Raw genomic sequence first — 27150 nt, forward strand, 5'->3', positions numbered from 1 at the left:
GCCGTAGCGTGGGCCCTTACCATGGCGGGCATCTGCGGTACAGGCCAGCTCTCCCCCACCCTCCCACCAGCCCATTCTGACGATGGCTATTGCTGTGGCCAGAGTCAAACCCAGGATGACCGGTTACAGGCCCAAGACTAGACTCTTGGGGTCAGAGTCTAGAGATAAGGGACCCTGCCGGGCGCGGTGGCTCACGCCTGTAATCCCAGCCTTTAGGGAGGCAGAGACGGGAGGATAGCTTGAGCCCAGGAGTTCAGTACCTCTGGGCAATATAGCGAGACCCCGTTCTCCACAAAAATGAGGGGAAAAAAAGAGATGGGGCCCTACCCTCTTTGTTCTGTGAGTGAACCTCTTATCTTGCTCAGTGGTCTTGGATTCATGAAGGTAAATCCTTAATACTGTTTTCAATTTTGGTTGCAACATACCAAAATAAGAATGTTCATCTTTGTCCCAGAAACCCCAGCTCTGTACTTCACACGGGGCTGTATCTTGTATTCGGGGTACCTACCAAGGACAGTTTGGTGATGTGCTGGTTCCTTTCTTACAGCCCAGCTGTTTTCCTGCCTCCTGTTGGGAGTAGTAGCCTCCCCCAGAATAGGAGCTTGGCCCAGAGCGAAAAAGAAATGGGCTGGGCGCAGTGGCACGCCTGTAATCCCAGCACTTTGGGAGGCCGAGGCAGGCAGACTGCCTGAGCTCAGGAGTTTGACACCAGCCTGGGCAATACAATGAAACCCCGTCTCTACTAAAAATACAAAAAATCAGCCAGGCGTGGTGGCGCGCATCTGTAGTCCCAGCTACTTGGGAGACTGAGGCAGGAGAATCGCTTGAATCTGGGAGGTGGAGGTTGCAGTGAGCTGGGAATGCACCACTACACTCCAGCCTGGGCAATAGAGCAAGATTCCAGCTCAAAAAAGCAAGAAAAAAGAAATGGGCCTGAAGTTAGTTCACTGCACTTTTGCAGCTTTTCCATCTCCTTGCAAGACTCTTCCAGGCTGAGATCCAGATGACAGGGCTCCGGGGCAGCATTAGTATCACTATCCAGAAATGCCATTAGCTGTTCAAAACCTGGCAAGTAACTCGCTGGCATGTAACAGCCTCAAACCTCCTTCAGGAGTCATGACTCTGTATGGCCTTTGATGCAGGGGGAGGGTAGCTGGCTGTGGAAGCTCCGTCTGTCCCTGCCTAGCCTGGCGAAACCTGACTTGTGTGCAGACAGTTCTTAACTGCTGACACACCAGAAGCTCCAGGACAGGGATCCTCAAAGTGTGTTCCTTGGTGCAGCAGCATTAGCAGCAGCTGGGAGCTCGTTAGAGACGCAGGTCGTAGGCCCCACCTCAGACCCCCTGAATCGAAAAGGTGCAGCCTGCTTGCTTTATTTATAATCTACTTTAACAAGCCTTTCCAATGAGTCTGAGGCAGGCTCAGGTTTGAGAACCACTGAGCTAAATGATTCAGCTTCTCACCAAAGAAACTTGGGCACATCACTGGTCCCTTGGCCCCACAGCTCAGGTTTGGATCCTGATCTTTCCTCTTTCATCCTTTGTTTACTTTTTGAGACGGGGTGTCACTCTGTCGCCCAGGCTGGAGTGCAGTGGGGTGATCTAGGCTCACGGCAACCTCTGCCTCTGGGGTTCAAACAATGCTCCTGCCTCAGCCTCCCAAGTCGCTGGGATTACCAGCACGCGCCACTGTGCCTAGCTAATTTTTGTATTTTTAGTAGAGACAGGGTTTCACTATGTTGGCCGGGCTGGTCTTGAACTCCTGACCTCGTGATCTGCCCGCCTGGGCCTCCCAAAGTGCTGGGATTACATGTGTGAGCCACCGTGCCCGGCCCATCCTCACTTTGAACATGTGGGGTTTATTCCTTTGTGACAATTTCCTATCATCTTCGTTCCCACTTGATCACCTGACCTTGAGACTCTGTCTCAAAAATAAAATAATGGCTTACTCACAAATGAGGGCATTTCACCTGCCATTCAAGGATGGCTGCGCCTGCACTCTGGGCGGGGTGAGGCGTTGGAGGGGGAGCCTGATTGATTTGGTAGTTTAGACCTTAGAGGTAGGGGAGAGGAAAATTTGGGCCACATCAGGATACCTTACTTTCCAGCTGTAGGATATGTAGAAATTTCCCCAATTAAATGTGTGTGTGTGTGTGTGTGTGAGACAGTCTCACTCTGTGTGTGTGTGTGTGTGTGTGTGTGTGTGTGTGACAGTCTCACTCTTGTTGCCCAGGCTCTGTGTGTGTGTGTGTGTGTGTGTGTGTGACAGTCTCACTCTTGTTGCCCAGGCTCTCACTCTGTGTGTGTGTGTGTGTGTGTGTGTGTGTGTGTGTGTGTGTGACAGTCTCACTCTTGTTGCCCAGGCTGGAGTTGGAGTGCAGTGGTGTGATCTTGGCTCACTGCAACCTCTGCCTCCTAGGCTTCAGGCGATTCTCCTGCCTCAGCCTCCCGAGTAGCTGGGATTACAGGTGCCCACCACCATGCCCGGCTAATTTTTGTAATTTTAGTGGAGATGGGGTTTTGGCATGTTGGCCAGGCTGGTTTCGAACTCCTGGCCTCAAATGAGCTGCCAGCCTCGGCTTCCCAAAGTGCTGGGAATACAGGCATGAGCCACCGCGCCCGGCCCAGGACCCCACTTTTTAAAAAATTGAAACCTGTCACCTAAAAGAAGGGAAGGCAAAAGAATGGATTTCACACCTAGAGCCTCCACTTGCTTTATGGAAACAGCCCCTTGTGATTTGGGTCGTGAAAAGATGTCTGAGGGCACTAATACGCGTAAAGGATCAGCCAGGAAACACGGGCCTCTCAGGTGATGGGAGGTACAATGGTAACCACATCTGATCCGTTCGCACCTTCACAGGAGGCCCCATTTTGAGAGGTGCGTGAACGTGTGGTCCATGTTCCCAAAACTCAGGAGAGGGGAAAGCATGTGTAGGACACGCCGGTGAAATGGCGAAAGCTGCTGGGGCTGGGGCTGCTGGAAGTACGGGAGGTTTCTGGAGCAGGCCACTTGCTGGTGGCTGTCCCCGGCTGTCACCTAAAACCTCCAGGTCAGAAGCACCTTTTCTCCAGTTGGCTCAGGAAAACTAACAGACTCAGGGTTGGAATTTTTTTCTTTTCAGAATTTCCGAGACGTACAGATCTCTCCAAGCATCCCAAAAGGCGTTTGTTCCTGGTGGGGCCGAGGGCCTGTTCTTGGAGACAGATGGCGAGCCGCGGCCAGCAGCTGCCCTGAGTGCTCAACTTCCCCTCTAGAGACAGGCTTTGCCAGGCGCGGTGGCTCACGCCTGTAATCCCAACACTTTGGGAGGCTGAAGCGGGTGGATCACGAGGTCAGGAGTTCGAGACCAGCCTGGCCAAGAGGGAGAAACCCTTCTCTGCTAATACAAAAATTAGCCGGGTGTGGTGGTGCATACCTGTAGTCCCAGCTACTCGGGAGGCTGAGGTAGGAGAATCATTTGAACCCCGGGGGTGGAGATTGCAGTGAGCTGAGATTGTGCCACTGCACTCCAGCCTGGGCGACAGAGTGAAACTGTCTCAATAAATTAAATAAACAGAGACAGGCTTTGCCCCTCAAGTCCGCCTGAGTCTCGGCTCTCTAAATCCTACCCAAGGGTGGCAAACTTGAGGCCCTCCTCCCTGCCCCCAGTGTCTCACCTCTGTGAGTGCTACCCAACCTCCTTCCCACCTTGAATGAAGCGACATGGGCAGGTGCCCAGCCGGGGGGGTGTTAATGACCTCACGGGATCAGCATGCACAGGGCCTGGCCCCACAGCCCAGCACCCCTCCCCACCTGGCCTTCACTGCATTTCTTCTATGCCCAATGACAGGTGACATTCGCCTGCACGACACTCCAGCGAGCCTGGTGACTGACTGGCAGCTCGGTGAATTCCAGCTGAGTGCCTGTGATTCCACCCCCTTACCTCCTGCTCGAGTGACAATGTAAGCATGACCTCGAAATTGACCTCACTTGTATCTATTCCTCTCCCAGTCACATTCCTGTCAGCCTTCACCATCCACCCAGACCGGGTTACAGAACACTCAGGTGAGCCTGCGGCCGCAGGTTTCAAAAACTCACTTTATTCCAATGTGAAATGAGGACGTGATGGTTTAAAAACAAGAAAAAGTTCTTGCTCAGCGGTGGGGATACTTTGCTTGCTAGCTCACGCCCATCCCCTTTGAAACAAGGTGTCTGCACAGACCACACCCAAAAGCAGCTCTCCGTAAACCCAGGCGGACGCCCGTCTCCTCCAGGTCTCAGGGTGGTCACGTCCTCCCCAACCAGGGCTCTGACAGCAGGCACAGAGCAGCAGCACAGGAAGGGGGGCGCAGGAAGAGCGGGGCCTGTGGGGGCCCCCACCACCCCCAGAGCTAGTCTCAGACCAGGAAGGGAGCTGGGCTCCAGAGAAGTGACATCACATCGGCACCTGTAACTTCCCCCAGCCCCGCCCCCGCCCACTGTGCGTTAGGCAGCTCAGGTTCGAACGAGGAGAGGGATACATTCAGACTGCAGACCCCAAGCGTATGCCCAGCTGGGTGCAGGGAGCAGGGAGCCGAGCCAGAGCCTATGGCAGCGCCACCCACTGGGCTTGAGGGCAGACAAGCCAGGGCCGGGCACACGGGCTGAGGGCCCAGCACAGCCAACCCTGACCCCTTCATTTGGGAGCAGCAGCCACACCAGGCCAATCACAACTAAAACAGCCCTGCGGCTCCTGTCCTGCCCCAAACTAAAGTGCACCCCAAACCCTCCAGCCCTGCCACAGAGCTCTGGCTCCCCATCCCAGGACACAGGAAAGGCCCCTCCCCACCATGCTTTTTGGCTTTAAACCTGAACTTTCAGAGAGGTTGGGCCTAGGGGTAGTGGCAGCAAAAGCAGCAGCCATCATGTCGACCATACAAACGACCTGAGAAATCCCACCTGTGCACCACCCACGCAGGACTGGCTCGGGCTATGTACAGGGGAGAGGAACGGTCAACACTCACAGCCACGGACGCACGCGCACACGCCTGCTGGAGGGCGGGGGCCTGAGGAACACCTGCCCCCCGGCCGGGAACTGATGGCTGCACGCGCCATTCACGTGTCTTCAATGGGGCCTCTGCATCATATATTCATTGAACCAGTGCAAAAACACCATTTGCGGGGCAGGCAGGCCAGGGTCCCAGGAAGATACGGGGGTGGGGTGGGGTGAAACGTGGAAGAAGAGGGCCTTGCTTCCTCTTCCGCCCGCAGGCACGCCCCCTTCTCCTGGAGTCTGGCTCCCTGGTGACGGGGCCGCTGGCCGACTGTCCGTCTGTCTCCCTCTCTATCCCTGCACGCTCGGAGAAGGGTCCTTGGCGGCCGGGGGCTGGGAGCCCAGGTCCTCTGGGGCCCCCGCTGGCGCGGGCTCGGTGGCCATGGGCTCCTCGGCCCTATCCTTGTTTCTGCTGGCCTCCTGGAGCTGGTGCCGCCGCGCCACCTCGGCTTTCAGATTCTCCAGGTCTTTTTGGCTGAAGAGAAGGGCGGGGATGGAGGTGGGTCTCAGGAGTCCTGGGCCCTCCACCACCCTCCTGGCTTTTGGGATAAACTCAGGCTCTGCTCTATTCAGTGGGAAACGTGTGTGAACAAGTGCTTCCCTCCTGAAGGCCGAAGGTCCCTGGACATGGAGAAGGTAAGGACCCCGCACCTGACCCAGTCTCCGGGCTCCCCTCACACCCAATTCCAGTCACTGCCCTCTGCGGCCTCCCTCCAGAACAGATGGAGGAAAGTGGAGTCGCGGCGCTGCTCCCAAGCCCTGCCGACCATTTTAAATCCACTCCCCCCATGAGGCCACACTGCTTGGGAGCACCCGGGGAGCCCGGGGCCTGCTCCTCAGGCACACCCCGCCGTGGAAGGGGAGGCGGTGGGGAGGGAACGAAGCCACTTCTTAGGTACTGGATGGGAAGACGCCAAGATACACTGTGTGAAGCCGAAACACCAAGGTCTTCACTCATGGAATAGGAGGATGCTGAGTAAAGTAAGGGGTGGGGCGCGGTGGCTCACGCCTGGAATCCCAGCACTTTGGGAGGCCAAGCCGGGGGGATCACGAGGTTAAGAGATTGAAACTATCCTGGCCAACAGGGCGAAACCCCGTCTCTACTACAAACACAAAACTCAGCCGGGTGCGCGCCTGTAATCCCAGCTTCTCGGGAGGCCGCTGAGCCCGGGACCCGGAGCTGGCAGTGACAGAGATCGCGCCACTGCACCCCAGCCTGGGCGACAGAGCGGGGCTCCCACTCAAAACACAGAAACCACCAGGACACGCTTCTGAGCGGGGTGGGGGCTCACCTGAGAGGAATGAAGAGGATGCCGTTAATGACGTTCAGCTGCTCCAAGACGCTGGCCATGCTGGGGGCTGTGAACTGCGGGGCGGGGAAAGGAGCCGTGAGCGGGGCTCCCGCGCCCGCTGGGCTGGAGGGGCCGCTCCGCCCCGTCTCCGGCAGGCCTCACCTTGAGCGGCGGGATGTTGGCGCTGGAGCCGTTGCGGTAGATCTCATTCATGGTGCGCTGCAGGGCCACGGCCTGCTGGGTCAGGCACTTGAGGTACTCGGAGCTCTCCTTGGTCTTCTCATGGTCCTCGCCCAGCTGCGGGGAGGCGGGCAGAGGCAGGAAGGGATCGGGCCCGCCCCGTGGCCCCTGCCACAGCCCCGCCCCTGCCACAGCGCACCCTGCCCACCTGCGTCTTGTAGATGGTGTAACCCTCCTTCTCGTGCTGCAGGGCCGACCGGAACTCAGCTTTGCTCTCGTAGACGCGGGCGACAAGGTGGTGGCTGCCGGGAGGCGCCGGGGCGAGGGAAGGGCATAAGAGGGCTGGGCGTGGGGGCCTGACTCGGGGGCCGGGGGTCTCCTCTAGATCCCTCCCTGGAAGCCACCGAGGGGAAGATCAAGTCCAGGCTCAGCAAACAGGGGGAGGTGGAGAGAAATTTTCTCGGGTGTCCGAGGAAGCCAGAGCACTGGGCCTCTTCCATGCCCCCACCGGACGCCCCCACCGGCCTCTGTGGCCCTTGGAGTTTGGGCGAGCGGCCGCCTCACCTGAGGGCCACCTTGAGGGCCTTGGGCCCGTGGTACTTGGTGCTGACGGCCAGCGCGTTCTCCAGGAAGCGCAGCGACAGGTCATACTCCATCACCCCGTGCAGCACCAGCCCGATGTTGTTCTGGGGGCAGGCGGGGGGGCCCTGGTCAGCTCCCGGTCCCCTGGGACGGAGGTGGGTCCCTGCCGCCCCCTGCCCTGGCACTCACGTCCAGCAGCGCCATCTCGGGGTGGTCCTCCCCGAACACCAGCAGCATGAGGTAGCGGGCGCGGTACAGCAGGCTCAGGGCCGTGGACAGCTGGCTGCTGGCGAAGCAGTACAGGGCCAGGTGCATCTGCGGGCGGAGTCGAGACAGGTCAGGGTGGCCGCGGACCCCAGCCCCTCGCGGCCCCCGCCCAGGCGGCACTCACATATTCCTGGATGGTGTTGGGGTGCTCGATGCCCATCACCCGCTCGCTCATCAGCACTGCCTTCTGCTGGTTACTCAGGGCCTGGGGAGAGACGGTGGCGGTCGCTGTGGCGTGGGAACACCCCTGCACCCAGAGCCCGCCTGGCCCCGGCCCAGCAGCCCACACGGCACTGCTCTGCACACTCCTGTCCTCTCCAGCTGCGCTCTGGGTCTGTCCCTTGCACAAGGCAGCAGGGGGGTCAACAGCAGCCGCTGCAACACCTTGAGGGGTGGGTCAGACTCCACAGAGAGCTCCACACACCCGTGGTCTTACGCCCAACAACATCTCCACAAATACCCAAACACAAACCTAAAACTACTAAAAACGTAAGAAGAAAAAAAAAAAAGCTGAGCAGGGGCAGGTCCCTTGAGGTCAGGAATTTGACACCAGCCTGGCCAACATGGCGAAACCCCATCTCTACTAAAAATACAAAAATTAGCCAGGTGTAGTGGCGGACGCCTGTGGTCCCAGCTACTCCGGAGGCTGAGGCGGGAGAATCGCTTGAGCCCAGGAGGTGGAGGCTGCAGGGAGTCGGTATCACGCCACTGCACTCCAGCCTGGGTGACAAAGCAAGACACTGTCTCAAAAACCAAAAACCAAAGACACCCATTTATAAACAAAAGACAGAACAGTCCCTTTGACTGCAGAGAGTGGGGATCCTAAGACATGTGGACCCTGAAACAGCCTCCGCCGGCCCCGGCCAGGCAGGCCACCCAGAACCCCACAGCCTCCGCCAGCCCCGCCAGGCAGGGCACCCAGAACCCCACAGCCTGCACTGGGCACAGAGGACGCGGGAGCTCGGTGGCATGCTTCCTGCCACTCACGGACTCTCAGTAGGCAGTCTTGCTGACCCCCCTGCCATCGCCTCCCAGAACTGACCTCACCACAGCACAGGGGGCTCCTGAGCTCTCCACAGGACACAGTTACACAAGGGTGGAGCCAGAGGTGGCCTGGGCAGAACGATTAACTTCCCGGGGTCTCCCTGGACTCCACCCACTCCTCCGCCGGGGGCCCCCTCACTCCTCATCCCCCAACAAGAGGCCAGGCCTTTGCTGCCACAGCCCAGAGGGTGCCTGAGGCCCACCTCTGCGTAGTCGCCCATGATGTAATGGAGGCGGGCGAGGAGGCGCAGGCAGGCGCAAGTCTCCACGTGCATGGCTCCGTAGACGTTGTTAAACAGGTTCAGGGCCTCGTTGATGAGCTCACAGCCCTCCTTCAGGAAGCCTGCAGGGCACCCCCAGGGGGAGCAAGGTCAGGACGGGGCATGGGGAGCCCCCCCCTCCACCCAGCCCCACCCGGCCACACACCCTGCTGCACTTTGGCCTGGCCGCTCTGGAAGAAATGGAAGGCATCCGAGGCCTTGGGGTTGACGTGCTTGACCACGGGGAAGATGTTGAGCACGTCCTCCTCGGTGAACGCGGGCTTGTGGCGACTGTCGAAGCTGTACTCCTTCAGCAGGACCTGGAGAGCAGCCCCCACACACAGGAAGCCTCAGCCCCGGGCTCAGAGTTGGCACCTCCCAACCCACCAATGCTTGCGCACAGATGGCTACTATGAAAAAGCCACCTCCCCTGTGTCCCCGGTCGGGGGTGGGAGCCTGCAGCAGGGACGCGGCGGGGATGCAGTGGGACGCAGTGGGGACGCTGAGCCGTGCCCACCTGGATCCCTGTTTTCAGCGAGATCTCCCGCAGGAGTGTTATCTTCTGCAGGCCGTAGGTCTCCACAGCCTGGTCCACAGTCTCACTGAGGAAGGAGCAGGAGGCCTGAGCAGCCCAAGCACCGCTGGGCCCCCCAACACTGTCCCACCCAGCTCCCCAACACTGTCCAGCCCGGGCCCCCAACACTGCCCCACCCTCCACCCAGTTCCTGGGAGCCTCCGGGCTGCCCTCACCCTCCAGCACCCAGTGATCTCCACACCTCTTCTCTCCTCCGACTCCCTGGCCTATGACCAAAGGCCTTAGATGCCATCTGGGAGCCAGTGGTGGCCGCCTCATCTGCCCAATCCCAGCTGCGTCCCAGCCGCGTCCCAGCCACGCCCTACACGCACCACTCGAGGTGGAAGTCAAAGTAGTTCTTGGCCTCCTGGCAGATGTCCTTCCAGAGCTCCTGGGGGGTCACGACAGCCCAGGCTGTGTTATCTGCAGCACCGGGGGGCCGGTTTTTCCTCCTCTTATTCCTCTTCTTGGAGACCAGCTCGTCGGCAGGCAGGTGGGCCACGGGGTTAGGGTAGGAGCTCAGGAAGCAGTTCAGGAAGTGGCTGATGGCGGCTGAGAGGCCGGAGAGCTCGACTCCCTGCAAGACAGGTTGGATCCAAGTCACAAGGGCCCTCAGCCCCACCTCAGGCTCTTTCCCGAGGCCCCACACCATGCTGGCAGGCCATGGCCAGCCACGGGGCGGACGGGTGGCACCTGTAAGTACGTCTTGAAGATGTGCTTGGCCGAGCGGGTGATGAGTTCTCCAATGCCGATTTTCTGGAAGGATTCAGAAGGGAGGTCTCGGTCAGGCCCCCCGCCTCCATCCCAGCCCCGCAGCTCCCGTTCCGCCCCCGCCCGGGCAGCACTCACGTAGACGTGGTCCAGCTGGTGGCGGGCCGGGCTCCGCAGCACCAGCTCCAGCACCTTGCCCAGGTAACGCATGTTGATGCCACGCTGGCGCATCACCTCGGCCAGCGTTGCCCCGTCCATGGGCAACACCGCGTGCTCCACGCAGTCCTTCACCTGCGGGCTGCAGCAGGTCAGGCCCCGCCCGGCTCCTCTGCCCCCACCCAGCTGAGTCTTTCTAGGGGAGCACAGCTATCCCGGGAGCCTCTGGAGAAGGACCCCCAAGGCTCTAGCTCCCAGTCAGGATGTGGGAATGTGCCCAGCCTCTGGCAGAAGCAGAGGTGGGAGACGCAGAGGTGCCTGCTTGGGGCCACTATTTGACCCCTAGCCCCGTGTCCTGAGGCTTGGAGGCCACAGTGTTGGGGGAGCGCACCCAGCACCCCGGGGCCAGGTGCAGAGCCTGCGAGAGGAGGAGGATGGGCAGCCCCCACTGAGCTCCTGCCCCATCCCCCAGCCGTGTCACCACCCACGGGTCAGAAGACTGGATCCCCAGCTGCCGGTCCACCCGGTGGGCTCAGCAGGGCCCGAGCCCTTGACCTCTGGGAGTCAGGCTCCCCATCTGTCAAACGGGGAGACCCACTCAGGGAAAGCTGAAGAAATAACTCCTGCAATCCTGTGTTCAGAGGCCTCCAAGTCGGAGACGGATGAGGGACCAGCACCCACCACGCAAGCCCCACCTAGCCCCGCAGCCCCTCCCTCACCAAGCCAGGGATCTGGCAGGAGAGCAGGAAGGCAGCCGCGTCCTTCAGCAGCTGCTTCTGGTCCCGAACTTCATCCTGGCAGGACTCAGGGAAGCGAACCCCTGGAGAAGGGAGAGCAGAGAGGCTGAGCCAGGCGGTGGCAAGACAAATGCTGCCTGTGGCTGGCGGGGGAAGCGCTCAGATGGGGGACAAACCCACCAGCCCCAAGGGTCCAGTCCCCCCCAGAGAAGCTCTGGTCCCGGAGGGCTCCCGCACTGGCCGGCCCCTACCACTTGCCTGGTGAGAAGATGTCAGGATTGAAGCGAATGTCGAAGGCGGTGCTGCTGATGGAGCCGACCGCCTTGCACGCGTTGCGGATCACCTCCCGGCTCCGAGGGTCTGCTGTGAGACACGGCTCCATGAGACGCGGGTCCCCTCTGCCACCGGCGGAGCTGGGCTGCCCCACGCCTCGCCCCCTAGCTCCTCGCAGAGACATCTGCCAGCCTCTCCCAGGTGGGGTCATAAGCCACCCTGGCAGGGCCAGCCTGGGCTCTCCCCCGGCATCTGCAGCAGCCTCACCTGTGCCGTCGTCTGCGGCGATGGTCTCTGCCAGCTCCTTCACCTTGGCCAGGCCGCTGGCGCTGCTACCCTCCTCCTCACTTCCCGCCTCCGGTCCTGGAGGGTCCTCAGACTTGGACTCCAAGGAGGAAGGACCACCATTTTCCAGGGAGGAGGGGGTCTCCAGCTGGCTGGCTTTCTGCTGCATCAGCTGCAGGGCAGCCAGCTTCATAAAGAGGAGGTACCTGGAGCAGAAGAGACAGGGCACAGCAGGAGCTGGGAATCGGGGAGAGGAGCTCTGCTGGCCCAAGGCTCCCGGGGCTGGGGCTCCACACCCCGCAGGCATGAGGCACCTTCTGGCCGGTGTGCACGAGTCAACGCAGAAAAACCAAGATCTCCCAAGAGAGGAAATAGAAGGTGGCTGGGGGCGGTGGCTCACGCCTGTCATCCCAGCACTTTGGGAAGCTGAGGCAGGTGGATCACCTGAGGTCGGGAGTTCGAGATCAGCCTGACCAACATGGAGAAACCCCGTCTCTACTAAAAATACAAAAAGTTAGCTGGGCGTGGTGGCGGGCGCCTGTAATCCCAGCTATTCGGGAGGCTGAGATAGGAGAATCACTCGAACCCAGGAGGCGGAAATTACGGTGAGCCTAGATCACGCCATTGCACTCCAGCCTGGGCGACAAGAGCAAAACTCCATCTCAAAAAAAAAAAAAAAAAAAAAAAGGCTGCATTATGGAGGGGATGGGACAAGAAGGGCTCCCCATCCGGCTCAGGGCTCTCGAAAGTGACAGGAAGCCACTGGCATTTGAAAGAGTTACTCACACTGTGGGACCTCTGACATGGCCATTTCCTAACCCTACATACACACCAGCGGCAGGGACCCCCGGTGCCCCACCTGCCCGCCCCAGCACTGGGACAGTCACAGCCACCCAGACTTCCTAATGCTCCTTAAGAGAACAGCGCCGTTGCAGCCGGGTCACCCGCCTGAGTGCTCACGAGTCTGCAGCCCTGGTTTCTGCACTTGGGAGCCTGACAACAGGGCAGGTGGGGACGGGTCTCCAATGACTGTGGCCAGACGGAGCCCTTCTTCACTCTCCGGCGCTTCTCCAAGGACCCAGCCCTAGCCCCACCCAGGGCGCCCGCATTCCCTGCAGCTGGCCCTCGCCCTGGCCCAGCAGGCCGCCCCTCACCTGTGCTCCACAAAGGCGTCCACCAGCTCCTGGCGCAGGCAGCAGAGCTTGTGCCGGTGCGCGCGCGGGAAGCCGGCGCGGGCGCATTCCTCAGGCAGCTCCTCGCCAGGCACCGGCAGGAAGTTGAGGTCTGGGGGGAAGGTGCGCAGCAGGTCGAGGATATAGTGGCGCCCGTCGTTGCCAATGATGCCCTTGCACTCGACGGAGGAGCAGAGCTCCACCTCCTCGTCACGGTCGTTGAGCACCCGGTGCCGCAGGATCTTGAGGGGCCGACTCGTGCGCTCCAGCAGCTCCAGGTACCGCGGGTGCGACACCACAGTCTTCCCGAAGTCGATGGAGCCGTAGATGACGCTCTGCTCCTGGTCCCGCTCCAGGATGCCGGGGATGATGGACTGGGCCGTGACGCGGTAGCCGCGGTAATCCACCACCACCGTGCCCAGCGTGTACAGCCCCTCCACGTCCACCGCGTTGTAGGTGCGGACGCCGTTCAGGTCGTTGGTGGGCGCCACGTAGGCTGCCACGTCCCCCCCGAAGTCCTTGTAGTGGTCTCGGACGTCGAAGCCCAGGCTGAAGAAGATGTTGTTCCAGATGAACATCTGCATCTTGGTCTCCTCGCTGGGGTTGATGGCCATCACATTGCCGTCAATGACGGCCATGGCACCCCGGGTGGCTGCCGCGGTGAAGTCGCTGTGCACCTGCGGGGGTGGAGGTGGGGAGGGTAAGAGGCCCTGCCCAGGAGAGCCTGCATCCACCTGGCCAAGCGCACCTAGACCGCCGAGGCAACCAGCCCTGCCTTGGAAACCCAGGGACCCAGAGCCTGAGCTTCCTCATTATGTAGAAAAAGGCAACAAAACCATGTTTTGGCCGGGCGCGGTGGCTCACGCCTGTCATCCCAGCACTATGAGGGACCCAGGCGGGCAGATCACCCGAGGTCAGGAGTTTGAGACCAGCCTGACCAATATGGTGAAACCCCATATCTAATAAAAATACAAAAAAAGAAAAAAAAAACAGCCAGCCATGGTGGTGCACGCCTGTAGTGCCAGCTACTTGGGAGGCTGAGGCAGAAGAATTGCTTGAACCTAGGAGGTAGAGGTTGCAGTGATCACACCACTGCACTGCAGCCTGGGGGACAGAGTGACACTCCATCTCAAAAAAGCAAGCAAACAAACAAAACCTCCATGTTTTGAAAATACACTTGTGCTCAGGGAGACAGCAGAGCTGAGTGATTAACAAGTGTGGGCAAGTTTGGGACCCACCAGTTATGTGCCAGGTGAACTTGAACAGATAAAGGTATTTACAAGTCCAAAATATTACACAAAATAGTGTCTATAACGCACTTGGCACCATCTCTAGGGGAAGTTGGTAACTGAGAAATGAGTTTTTGTTTCTACATTTATCATCTCTAGGCAGTAAAACGATGGAAAGTTTTTTTTTTTTTTTTTTTTTTTCAGACAGGGTCTCATTCTGTTGCCCAGGCTGGAGTGCAGTGGCACGAGATCTGAGCTCACTCGACTTCCCCTGGCTCAGGCGATCCTCCCACTTTGGCCTCCTGAGTAGCTGGGACTACAGGCACATGCCACCATGCCCGGCTAATCTTTTGTATTTTTTGCAGAGACAAGGTTTCACCAAGTTGCCCAGGCTGGTTTCCAACTCCTGGGCTCAAGTGATCCCCCTGTTTCAGCCTCCCAAAGTGCTAGGATTACAGGAGTGAGCCACTGTGCCTGGCTGAGATGTTTTTTGAGATGCAGTCTTGCTCTGTCGCCAGGCTGGAGTGCAGTGGTGCAATCTCAGCTTACTGCATCCTCCGCTTACTGAGTTCAAGCGATTCTCCTGTCTCAGCCTCCCGAGTAGCTGGGACTACAGCTGCCCACCACCACGCCCAGCTAATTTTTGTATTTTTAGTAGAGATGGGGTTCCCCCATATTGGCCAGGCTGGTCTTGAACTCCTGACCTTGTGATCTGCCCGTCTCGGCCTCCCAAAGTCCTGGGATTACAGGCATGAGCTACCGAAGCTGGCCTGAGATTTTTTTTTTTAAGCAACTACTTCTCCTCATTTCTCTTACTAACCCAGTGCTAATAACTTTTAAACCCCAGCCAGCTAAAAGTGTTAATGCAGATGAGCTCCCGCCCTAGAAGGGCCACGGTTGGCCAGCGCTCGCCCAGGCAAAAGCCCCGCAGCAGTCAGTGGAGGGCGGGAAGCTGGATGGCCCTGGACACTCAGTCCCTATGGGAAGTAGGGCCCGCTCCTCCCAGGGACTCAGAGCCTCAAAGAGACCAGAAAAAGGTACTGGGATGGTCTGCTGGGAGGCAGACGGCTAGCAGACCCTGCAGGACACCCTGACTGGCCTTTGGGGAACCTGACAGGGTTAGGGCTGCCCCTGGCTCCCTTGCTTTCCTCCTGTCCACAAGAAAACCCATCAGCAGACAGACGGTGGGCCTGAGACTGCCGGTCAGCAGAGGCTGCAGGCACCTTGAATATGGCCCTTTCTCGGAGCAGCCGCTCAGGCAGGTTCTTGCGAGGCAGCTCCCTCGTCGTCTGCAGCTCCTCATTCCAATCTCGGGTCTGCAGAGCGATCAGAGAGGGAGATACGGGCTCAGCCTGTGCCCTGTGCCCTGCTCTGGGCAGTCCCTCCTTCCACCTTCCTGAGAAGAGCCCCAGACTCGCAAATGAAGAGTCAAGCATGGGGCTTCCAGGAAGTGCATGGAACCAGCCCAGCACCCAGGAGGGCAGGGGTGCCCAGCGAGGGCAGGGCCAGGCCGCAGGCACCTGTCCAGGAATGTGCTCCTCGTAGCCCAGCCTCGAGGTATAGGCATCCTCTGCGCGCACGCAATCCATGGCATGCTCCGCCTGGGGTGCTGTCCAGCTGTACACCTGGAATGGGGTGGCGATCCTCTCGAACGGGTGGCGCTGGACCCTGTGGCAGGCAGGGGAGGGGAAGATGGCGCAGCCCACCAAGCTCAGAGCCCTGCCACGGGCCCTCTCCTGAGGCCCCCGCCTGCCCTGGCATCTCCTACCCTGAGACACCGCCCTGAAGTCGGAGGGAAGCGCACGGGCCCTCTCCCGCAGCTGCTGTCTCGGCACCGACTGACAGCTCCCTAGAGCGGGGACTCCAGCACTGGGGGCCCAGGGCGGTTTCTCCAGACAGAAGCACTGGAGTGCAGGGCCGGCTCACCCCAGGCCCCGTGTGCCACGACACAGGCGGGCGGGCGAAGGCACTACCTTTTCTTCTGTAGCACGGCGAAGTTCTTCCTGAAGGCCGGGCTGATCTGGTTGAGCAGCTCCACCAGGGAATGGCTGAGGAAGCGGGGGCTGGCGGGCTTGGGGTTGAAGTGATAGGCCGTGGACCTGCAGGGCGAGGGGGGCACTGAGCGGGGGCCCAGGTGTCTGCCCAGACCCAGAATAGCCGGCAAGGCAGGGGGGCGTGGTGGGCTGGCAGGGACTCACTGATTCAGGTAAAAGCCCCGTGTGGACGCGGTGATGCTGACTTGCCGGTCCTCGGCCGTGATCACAAACAGGTACATGAGGTCCCCATGCATCTTCCGGTTCCCCGGGGGCGGGTTCCAGCCGCTCATGGTGAGTACTTTCAGGCACTGCAAGGGCTGCGGGAGTGGCCGAGGCTGAGGGGCCAGGCCTCTGGTGTGGGGCCTCCACCCCGCCAGGGACCCTCTTCCTCCCTCCCCCAGGATCCTACCTTCCAGTCGCGGTTTTGGGGCTGCAGGGGACACAGTGGCCGCTCCCGGCTCCCTGGCAGGATGTACTCGGGCGGTGTACAGTCGATGGGATCCATCTCCAAGCCCTTCTTCCGCTTCCCGCTGTCTGAGGGACCCGAGGCTGGTCCTCAGCACAGAGCCACCAGGGCCAGCCGTCTCCCCACCTGCCGATGCCCTGGTCTGGGTGCCTCAGGCCCAGGTCCCTCGGCCCCTTCTCCAGCCCCCCACCTTTCCCCGCCCCTTGATCCAATCCCCGGCCCCAATGCCTCCCGCACCTCCCAGGTCGCCGTCGGTGAAGACACTCAGGAAGGACAAGGAGTTGCAGTCAACCCCGTTGAAGGCATCGGATGGGTCCAGGCTCTTGAGCAGGTCTCGGACGTGGCGCACGTGGATGCGGGCCTCACGCACCGTGTACGGCTCTGTCAGGAAGGTGGGAGGGGACGGCGTCACCAGAGCCCTGAACCCTGAACAACCTGCTCAGCACCAAACAGGTTTCAGGGGTGCTAACGTAGTGGTTTTAATTTTTTTTTTTTTTGAGACAGAGTCTCGCTGTGTCTCCCAGGCTGGAGTGCAGTGGCATGATCTCAGCTCACTGCAAGCTCCGCCTCCCGGGTTCACGCCATTCTCCTGCCTCAGCCTCCGAGTAGCTGGGACTACAGGCGCCCGCCACCACGCCCGGCTAGTTTTTTGTATTTTTAGTAGAGACGGGGTTTCACCATGTTAGCCAGGATAGTCTCGATCTCCTGACCTCGTGATCCACCCGCCTCCGCCTCCCAAAGTGCTGGGATTACAGGCTTGAGCCACCGCGCCCGGCCTTAATTTTCAACTCTAGGCTTCCGTTTTCCAATTCCACTATGAACACATAAGCTGGAGTTCTGGTTTTGACACCACACACACACACACACACACACACACACACACACACACACACACGCTCTGCCTACTGGTAAGCAGGGATCTTTGTTCATAAAGAACTTTCTGCCAGATGCCTCGGAAGCACACACGGCCGCCTGCTTTTGTGCGCCAGCGCCTCGGGGGGACAGGGCTCCTGGAGCTTCGGGGCTTCCACAGCACAGCCTTGCCCTGCTCTCCCGAGGCAGCCTCGTGGAGGGGCCTGAGGACTTTCCAAGGCCCCCAGTGTCAACACTGCCCACTATGCGGTTTCATGGGACTTTAATGGCGGCTCTTTTGGTGGTGGGGAGAGGTTCCGTGATCAACCGTGGGCGCTGTTGAGCTACAGATCTTTTCCGTCACTGCTTTCAACAGGCCCTGGGTGGGGAACCTGAGCGGCTTCTACCCAGAAAACTCAAGGCCACGGACCAACCTGATGGCACCTCACTGTGCCCGCCCGCCCCACTCCAGGGCTAGGGAACTTTTGGGACTTCTCATTCATCTCTACAGACCTGGCCTGGGCTGGCTGCAAGCCCTGGCATGGTACTGCCGGATTTTTCTGTTTTAGAATCATGGCTCTGTTCTTTTGTTTGTTTTTTGAGACGGAGTTTCGCCCTTATTGCCCAGGCAGGAGTGCAGTGGCACGACCTGGGCACACTGCAACCTCTGCCTCCCAGGTTCAAGTGATTCTCCTGCCTCAGCCGCCCAAGTAGCTGGGATTACAGGCGTGTGCTAGCATGCCCGGCTAACTTTTTGTATTTTTAGTAGAGATGCGGTTTCACCATGTTGGTCAGGCAGGTCTCCAACTCCTGACCTCAGGTGATCCACCCACCTCGGCCTCCCAAACTGCTGGGATTACAGGCGTGAACCACCACGCCCAGCCACGGCTCTGTTCTTCAACCCATGGGCTGTGAAGTTGGCAGATATAGGTGTGATGGCCTGAGAAGCAGACCTGTGCTCCAATCCTGCCTCCATGAGCTCATCTGTGACACAGGGACCCTGGCATGGACGGTGCTGCCTGCCTCTGCCTCCGTGGACCCTCCCCTGGGCAAGCGCCCAACTTCCAGACCAACCTTCCACCACGCGCAGCACGGAGCCCTCCTGCAGCCCCTCAACACTGCGCAGCTCCGAGAAGTGGTCCAGCACGTTGCCGTCCAGGTGCAGCGAGAAGCAGGTGCGGTGACACGTGTCCTCACGGTCCATGAGCACCTGGTGGATCTCCTGCACCATCTCCTGCGGGGACACCTGCAGGGAGAAGGCCCCGACCACCCTGGTGAGAGGCCATGTAGCAGAGAGCAAGGACAATACCACCTTGTCCCCAGCCCAAAGTACCTTGGTCCCCAGAATAAATGCCCCAAATACTCGACTTCCCACTTTCTGGCTTTTAAATCCAGGCCGTGTCCACACGTGCCACGCCCTGTGTGTGCAGCCTGGAGCGTGGCCCACCAACTTGGCCCTGCAGACCAGGAGCAACCCCCGAGCGGAGAAGGGGAGACGGAAGAACAGGGGGTCAGAATTCTGACGGCAGCCTCACCCCCGTCCTTGCCCAGTGCTAAGGGGCCTGGAGCAAATGGCTTTCACCTTCCAGAAGGGGTGCTCTGGGGCCCAAGCCTGTGGGTGCTGAGACACACGACGGCCCTGCCTCATTCCCCACTGAGTCACCGGCTTGCAAGACCTCCACGTTGGCTCTGCCCTTGGAGATTACCCAATACCACCCTCCCCTCTGGCAGATGGTAAAATCACGGCCGAGAGAGAGCTGACTTGCCTGAGGGCACAGAGCAAGAGGCTGGGGAGTCCTGGGATGCCAACACGACCCAGCCACCATCACTCCCCTCCCCACATAGGGCTGGCGGGCCCAGCGGGTCGCCGTCCTCTAGCAATGGGGCAATGACCTGACCCTGGGCTCGATTCCCACGTCTATCACGCTAGCTGGGCAACTCCGGGGAGCGCATGGGTTCCTCAGTTTCCTGCCACAGTGTGGGGCAGGAGGAGCTTTCCAGCTCACCCTCCCCAGCAGGCTCAGGCCTGGTCCCCAACAACTTCCTCCATCTTACCTGCAGGGAGAAGGGCTCGATCCCAGGGGCGAGGATCTTCACAGAAAAGCCCGTGTCCTGAATGACAATGACTTCCTGGCCGGTGGTCTCGTCTCCCGGGTCGGCCTCATCAAGCCCATTTTCCCTGGGCGGCTCGGCCGCCCCTTCCTCCTTCTTCAGGCTCTCTGGGCAGTCCCCGTTTAAGAGCATGACTGATGGCAGCTCTGTGGGACAAGAACGGATCAGAATCAGGCAGCCTCGCTGGTCCGGGGTGCCGTCCGCCTGACCTCACACGCCCCAGCCGCGCGGTCTCGCCCTGCCCTCCGCACACCTGCAGGCCACTCACACACCCAGCCGCCCTCCCAGCCACTGCTCCTGGACCCACTGTAGTGTGGAACCTGAACACGCCGCCCAAACCACTCTCCCCAGGGTCACCAAAGCCACCCTTCAAGCCAAACCCAAGGGTCTCCTCCGGCCCTAACACACCTGGCTTCCCAGCAGCAGCCCCTCTTCCTCTCCTCTTCTCTGACCCACGCAGTGCCCTTGCCCCTCCCCCTCCAGCCCCATCCTCTTCCATCCCCACTGAGCTGAGGTCCCAGGCTGCAGCGGGGCTGCAGGGGTGTGCCCGGGCCCAGCCTCTCCTCCTTCTGACCCCACCCCCTCCCATACACTCCTGCCTCGTGGCTCACACGGCCAATCCTGTCCCCTCTCCAGCCTTTTGGACCAAGGAGACCGCTGCCTCCCAGGCATCAACAAGTGGCTGGCCCTGAGGCACCACTGAAGACTCGTCTTGCAGGAACGGAACTCATCTTCCTCCTCAAACCGGCGCCTGCTCTATCTAGTCACCCACTAGGTATCTCCCAACCCACCCACAGGACCTGGCCTCTGCAGCCACTGCCCTGGGGCAGGCATTTCCTCTATTCAGCAGGGCCACCTTCCTCCTAGGAAGCCCACTGCTTACAAGACCAAGCTTCTTAGGCCAGTGCTCTCAGGCACCCACCTGAAGTCAGCCTCGGCTCCTGCCTGCTCCCTGCTGAGGTCTAAGGACATCACACCATGGAAGCCTGGGACCGCCTACTGCCCTCCCACCGCTATGCTTCTGTGTCTGTGCTGCCCCTGACATCCCATTGAGTACAGCAAACACTGACTCACCCTTCAAGGCCCAGGAGAAATAAACCTTTTCGGCAGCCTGCCCAAACGACCCTTAATGGCGGGATCACACCCCACCCCCCTTTCATTCCCAGAGACATTCTGCACCCAGGGTGGCGTCCTCACCAGCTCTAACCACCACGTTCTATCTTGCCCAGGCTCAACAAAAAAGGCAATAAATAAGGTACTTACTGCAAACCTGTAGCTAAGTCCAATATTTGTACACAGCACCCCGTCCAGCAGGGTGGGGAGGAGGTGACAAAACCTTGCATTCCTACCCAGGCACCAGTGGAACAAAGGAGAGCCCCTTGTTCCGCGGAGGAGCCAAGGACCGCCTCTCATCACCTCCAGCAGACACAGGCCTGCCTGGGCACCCATCGGGGAGACGAGGACCTTGGCCCCAGGACCTGCCCATCAGCCAGGCTCACCTGCCTGGCTTGGCTTGAAGCTCAACGGTGCCAACTCCGAAGAGGGCCTGGGTTCCCTTCCAGAAAGAACAGCTCACCCAGCTCTGCCCATCCCATCGAGACCCCACCTCCCCTTCCCTGCCCAGCTCTCAGGACTGGGGACAGGTACATCTCCCAGAACTGTGTGGTCCCAGTCCGGACCCACCAGAAACGCAGAGCAGAAGCCTCAGGGAGGGGATGAGGCCGGCACAGAAAGGCAGAGCCCGGGGCCTGGAGAGCCACTCCCTTTCCCTGGAACCCCACGAGTCAATGAGAAACAGGACCGCTGAGAGCCCAGACAGTCTCTTCCCCCTTCCCCCAAAGAGGGGTATTTGCAGCCCAGAAAGGCTCGGAGCCTGGCCTAAGGTCAACCAAGTCAGAAAGGGCCCCAGACCCCCTCCTGCGGCCTGCTGAGGACTTTCAATGACTGTGTCTGCTACGCCTCTCCATCCCCACCCCGCCCTCTCCAAGCCTGCCGTGGACTCCCAGGCACAAGGATGCACAAAGACCTCCCTGCCAGGATCCAACCGCCCCGGCAAGGACACCCCCAAGCCGCTAGCAAGGGAGCAGCCCCCCCAGGCGAACACCTGCCTGACTCTAGGGACACAGCAGATGACAGCTGGGCGGTGGTCGGTCAGCTTTCAAAAGGCAAGAGCAGGGCAGCCAGGTGGAGGCACCTGCAGCCGGGAGCCAGGAACCCCCCACAGGGTCCCTGAGAAAGGCTGCGCCGGCTGCCAAAAGCCCCTGGAAGGAGGGGAGAAGCAGGAAGAGCCCCCACCCAATATCGAACAGCGGTTTTGCGCTGTGAGAGCCCAGAAGCGGGGAGTCAAATACCTAGACAGAGACAGCCTGTGTTCTTCCGCCTGTCTGGAATGGGAGGACAAGGCAAGGCGGCCACGGCTCCCACTCTCCTTCCCCAGCCCAGGGAGACCACCCTCAGGGGGTACCTATTCCCTGATCCGGTTTCAAAGGAATGTGACTGGCTGCCCATGGGCCTCCGCTCCCCAGGACAGCATGTCCTGCCCCGAACCTTCCTCCAAGGAACCCCGAAGGTCTCCCCACCCCTGGCTGAAGGCGCAGCGATCTCCCCCACACACAACTGGCTGGCTCACCAGGTCCCGGTGCTCACCTGGTGCAGTTGGCAGCTGCCCTGCCCTCGGCTCTGGAGTCTCAGGATGGCCGTGGCAGCCAGGCAGCCGGCTCTCCACATCAGCCCCAGCATTGCCCGGGTGCCTCGTTCCAGCCTCAGCCGCTACCCTTGCCCTAATGCAGCCAGTCGGCCCGGGGCTGGAGCTCTGGCTGGCTTCGGGTTTCAGCGGGGCCAGGCCTGCCGTGGCAGCCCCAGGAAGGGCACACTCCCCCTGCCTGGCATCCCGCTCAAGGTCGGCCAGAAGGACGGCTGTGGGCCAGGATAACCCAATGGCCCCAGGACCCCAGGGGGAGCTGCTATCAGCACTCAGGCCCGCCTCCCTGTGCCCCCTAGAGAGGGGGTCACTGCTGGCAAAGCCGCTAGGGGGATCAAAGAACCCAGAATTTGGGGTACCTGGACCCCTCAAGATTGAGGGCGTAGGAGACTGGCTGGCAGGGGCAGGGCCCAGTAAGGGGGTCCTCTCCTCAGCTCCCACCCCAGTGGGGGTGAACAGGACCGCTTCCGCCAGCTGCCGCCAACAGCTGGCACAGACCCGGGCCCAGGCCATAAGGTGGCTGCCTCTGCCCACCAGTCCCAGACACTGAGCACCCTGCTGTCCCTGGGCCAAGGGCCTGGCTGGGACCTCTGGCTCCTGCTGCCCCCTGCAGGTGACCTGGCTGCCAGCCCCTTCCTGGGAGCCACTGGTTCTGCTGGGAGGGAGGGGGATGGGCCCCCAGCTTCCCAGAGGACAACTGCACCCGTGCCCCTGGCCTCCAGGCTCCATCAAGAAGCTGGCAGGCTCCATCTTCCCTTCCCAGCAGCCCCGGCCCTACCAGGAGGGAACCAAGTCTCTCCCAGGGGAGAGCAGAGCTGGCAGCAAGAGGCCGGCGGCCGCACAGCGGGGGAGGAGCCCAGCTGGCCAGGGCGCCTTCCCAGGGCCTCTGACATGCTGCCAGGGCCCAGTGAGGACTGCCCCAGCATCCACCCTACCCAGGGTGGGCGGGAGTCAGGCTCTCACTCCATCCCCTCCCCCCTCCAGGACCAGGGATCAGGCAGACCCTGGGCTGCCTCACAGCCCCCATGGAAGGTTCTGTCTCACACAATGACCAGAGGAGAAGGACCAGGCGTAGGCAGAGCCCCTCTGCTCCTATCCCCTCACAAAATACACTCTAACCCTCCGGAGGCAGGGCCGGGGGAGGGCAGCCTGGCAGTGACCCCAGAGCAGTGTTGACAACCACCTGCGTTCTGGTTACCACAGAGCCAGGACTCACGCTAGGCCCAGCCCACGGCAGCTCCCTGAACCACCATGCCAGCCCATCTCACCTACGGCAGCTCCCTAAATTGGCTTGGCCAGCCCATCTCACCTGAGGAAACTGAGGCTCCAGAAGGCTAGGAAGCAGCTGCCCAAGGTCACAGAGGCAAGAGGCAGCCAACCCAGAGCAAGAAAAAACCAGGTGTTACTATCACATTTGGGATTAAGTTTAAAAAAAAAGAAAAAACAGGTGTGTCAAATGCCCAAGCCCATGGCTTTTGAGTCACTCCCACAGAGCGCAGGCTACCGACCAGCCCCTGCCAACCCACTCCCACCGACCCGCTCCTACTGACCCACTCCCGCTCAGCGCAGCCCTCCCTAGGGGCCCGGCAGCACCCACAGGTTGGCTGCACCTGCTTCCTTCTCCAGGCCTCAAGACTGTGGGGGGGGGGGGGGCAGATCTATCCCAGGCACAGCATCCCCTGAGGCCTCTAAACCCTCGGGCCACTACTCCCTCCTCTCCCGCCCGCACCTCTGAGGATGTGAGCTTTCGGGGAGGGGAAAAGGAGGCCTTCCGCAGAGCGGGAGAACGGGGCCCAGCAGCACTCTGCATACACGCAAACTCAGATGCCAGTGAAGAGGTAAAGCGCACCCCAGCAGGCCTGGAGGCGCAGGGACCCCAAAGGCGGCAGACAGGAGGAACTAGAAAAGAAACTCAGGCCTCCTCAGAGGGCCTGTGAGCTGCCCAAGCCAGGCACAATCTCACTCAGAAGATCGTGCCAGGGCCAGGCCACGCCCCAGCCAAGGCCTCGGCAGTTGAGGCTCCAGCAGGAAGTAGGGTCCTAAAAGGTGCATCACCCGTCCCAGGAGCCCAGGGCTTCAGGGAAAGGCAATGGGGCAGGCGGGCGGCCTATCGAAGAACCCACAGACCAGGCACCTGTTTGCCTCCTGCCTGTCCCACCCAGGCCAGAGGCAGGTGTTCAGGGCCTGAGGACAGTCCAGAGTTCCTCAAGCTGCTCTCCCCACATCCCATCCAAGAGAGGAGCTTTAGGATACTCTTGGGGAGTTCCCATTAGCCCCTAGACTCCTTCCCCAGCTGCCAGCCTCCTCCTCCTCCCGCTCTCCCCTGGGCAGAAGGAACCTGACACACCACTGTGGACCTGAAAAACCTGCCTGTTCTCTTAACCCCTAAAAGCCACTGTATTCCCAGGAAGGTAACCAACCCTTGCCCCCCACCCTCAATGGCCTTGATCACCTCCTCCTTAAGGGGACTGAAGAGCCTTCCAGAGCTGGATCTCAGAGGTCAGAAGCCTTGGTTCTGATGCTCAGGTGGGCCCCAGCTTGCAGGGGGGTGGGTCTTCATTAAGGCTCCGTCCTTTCAACAGATCCGGGCTGGCTGTAATGTAAGTCTTAGCTACCTGTACTAGCTTCCCAGGGACGTAGGAGCCCATGTCCTGCCCACGAATATGCTCCCCGTTTCCCCAAATAGCTGTGCCCTTCCCTGACTCAGTTTACCCCAGAGCCCCACCACCAGCACAGTTAGGAAGGGGCTTCACTGATTCCCTCATAGAAATCCTCCAACAGATGCTCCTCGGCCCCCTCGTTCTCAGCATGTGATCCAAACCAACACGCCTGTCCCAACTTCCTCTGGGCCTGGCCACGGCAGCCTTGGCTTGCTGGCCATGAGCTGGAATCTAAACACTTCCCTTAACAACTAAATCGCTGTGTGACCTTGGGCAAGTCACTTCGACTCTTCAGGTCTCTGCTAAAGGGGAAATCAGCCAAACTCCTCTTATCTAGCCTGCCCACACGGATTCAGAACCACATCAGCACAAAGCTGGTAGGTTGGGGCGATCAGCATTTGCTGTGCTGCCCAAACCTTGGCCTTGTCTAGGCAATCAGCAGTACTGCCCCAGCACCTGTCCCTCACCCCAAGGTAACTCTGCTATGATGGGAACAGGGTCAGAGGGCCGAACGCTGTCCCCATCCTGATTCCCAAGTCAGCCCTGGCGCACTCACTGAAGCTGGGAAGGGAGATGATGAGGCGTTAAGACCACAAGTCCCAACTGAGGACAGTCGACAGACGCGGGAGGAACTGGGGGACAGGAGTAGCTCTGCACCCCCACTGCCACCCGGAGCAAAGAGGACCGCAGCCCAGGCCTGAGGAAGATGACGACTGAAGGTCTGGGAAGGGGATTCCAGCCCCAAAGCTGGAGTCTGAGACACGGCGGAGGTAACAGAGGGAAGAGAAGGGGCTCAGGAGAAAGGGAAAGCAGGCCCCACCCGAGACAAGCTGCAGCCACTGCCACAGTCACCACCACACAGCCACCATGGGGGATCGCTGGGAGCTTGACTCCACACTAACGACCTTTGCTTTAAAAACAGCAACTCTGGTCTGACCCACTTTTCGCAATAAGGCAGGTTAATGATCAAGTTCTGGCACAAACACTTCCCCCTGCCAAGGAGTTCGGTTTTGCCCCATGCACAGGCAGACGCCCCCTACACCAGGTCGGCCGAGCGGGCCAACACACCTGAGAGTCGCCGCCACAGCCTGAAGACCTGCGGTTACAGCCTGGCCTCAGGGCATGAACCAGGGACGCCCCGCACCTCGTGCTCTTCCCACAAACCAAGCCTGGGAAGCCTCGAGCGGAGCTTCACTCCCAGGGCTGCAGCCCTGCGCACCGGGAATGCCTGGGAGGCCGACGCGGAGCAGGTGCCGAAGGGGGCCGTCCCGCAAGCATCGGAGCGACCCCAGCTCAGACAGCTCCCATGCCCGGGCGCAGAGGGGGTGGGGCCGCCGATTCTCTCGGTCTGCGGCGGCGGCGCACCCCGAAACCGCGTGTGCGCGCACGTGTCCCTGCGATGAGGCGCGCGTGTGCCCGCCGAGGGTGCCGGCCGAGGCTGCCCTCCCCGGGACCCCACGTGCGAAGCCCGGACTGCAGCCGGGGGCGACTGTGAAGGTGACCTTCAGGGCGGGGGCGACCCGGTGGAGGCCCCAGCAAGATACAAGCGGGCCAGGCGCGGAGGGAAGGCGACGGTCCCCGCGGAGTCCCGAACCCGCCCGCCCTGGTCCGGCGCCCCCCGCCCGGCGGCCCGCTGGCCCCGGCCCCGCTCACCGGCCGCGCCCGGCCGCCCCTTGCCCCCGGCCTGCGAGCCGTGATCCCGGGCGCTGTCGGCCGGGGCGGCCGCCGGCAACTCGTCCGTCTTGATGACCATGGTGGCGGGAGCGGGCGTCCGCTTCGGCTGTCCGCGCCGCCCGCCGCGCCACTAACCCAAGTGCCCTGCGCGCCGCGGCCGCTGCGGGAAGGACGGAGTCACCGGCCCACGTGGTGCGCGCCGTGGCCTTTGACCCCCCGCCGTTCCCCTGCCCCGCCCTCGCGCCCGGCCCGGCCCACGGCAGCCCGCGAGGGACAAAACGCGCCGCGCCTCGTTCCCCGCCCACGGACGCGGTGACTTTCCCAAACGTCTTAAAGGCAACGCACCCTGACTCAAGGCCCAGGGAGGCTGGGCGCCCTCTCGGGGCGGGGCCTCGGGGAGACTCCCTGCCGCTCGCTGCCCGTCGGGCGGGCACCGTGACCTTGGGTGGAGACTGATTGGGTCGGCCATGGCTAACCCTCCCTTGCCCAATGATCCCCTGTTTTCTTTTGCAAATTTGCTAAATGACCGCGCAGTCGGTCATCTGCGGTGTTCGCGTGACCGTCAGCGCCCTCCCCACCGGGCAGGCCCTTTCCCGCCTAATGGGTGCGGCGGGATTATCGAGGGAGTGGAGGGCCGCGTAGGGCACGGGCAAGAGAGGCGAGGGCGGGACATGGCAAATGGGGCTCAAGTGTCAGAATGGACCCGCCAGACTGTGTTCCGAGCCAGAACGGGCCCCCTGCTCGCGTCCTCGACCCCTGGGTCCTCACCTCCTGGCTGGTGTCCTCATGTGACAGTGGAGGAGGCCGAGACCAAGGTCACGCAGAGAGCGAGGGATGGAGCCGGGTCCGACTCCATCCACAGCCAGGACGCTTTAC

At 60.9% G+C, this 27150-nt stretch overlaps 1 protein-coding gene across 12 annotated transcripts; it reads right to left on the minus strand.

The window, feature by feature from the left end:
• Nucleotides 1-4057: 4057 nt before the first annotated feature.
• CLUH (clustered mitochondria homolog) lies at nt 4058-27150 on the minus strand. Of its 12 annotated transcripts, XM_065532579.1 has the most exons (28): nt 25157-25499; nt 24393-24512; nt 23250-23285; nt 19183-19385; nt 18202-18373; nt 16513-16656; nt 16219-16343; nt 15972-16126; nt 15747-15872; nt 15294-15441; nt 14997-15089; nt 12527-13221; nt 11355-11578; nt 11073-11177; nt 10797-10897; nt 10060-10212; nt 9904-9966; nt 9543-9787; nt 9154-9238; nt 8803-8956; nt 8580-8719; nt 7457-7537; nt 7255-7380; nt 7048-7169; nt 6692-6785; nt 6466-6600; nt 6304-6377; nt 4058-5486 (listed from the first exon to the last, which is right to left on the minus strand). In XM_065532579.1, exons 4-28 carry the CDS (start codon nt 19369-19371, stop codon nt 5303-5305), a joined length of 3933 nt encoding a protein of 1310 aa, XP_065388651.1. In that variant the 5' UTR covers nt 19372-19385; nt 23250-23285; nt 24393-24512; nt 25157-25499; the 3' UTR covers nt 4058-5302. The 12 variants fall into 12 exon arrangements, with proteins under 12 accessions (XP_065388651.1, XP_073874315.1, XP_015292931.1 ...); XM_074018214.1 differs by lacking the exon at nt 25157-25499 and having other exon boundaries at nt 11073-11174; nt 24393-24533; XM_015437445.3 differs by lacking the exons at nt 23250-23285; nt 24393-24512; nt 25157-25499 and adding an exon at nt 27043-27150.

The sequence above is a fragment of the Macaca fascicularis genome, chromosome 16 (assembly GCF_037993035.2).
Source record: "Macaca fascicularis isolate 582-1 chromosome 16, T2T-MFA8v1.1".
Lineage (NCBI taxonomy): Eukaryota > Metazoa > Chordata > Mammalia > Primates > Cercopithecidae > Macaca > Macaca fascicularis.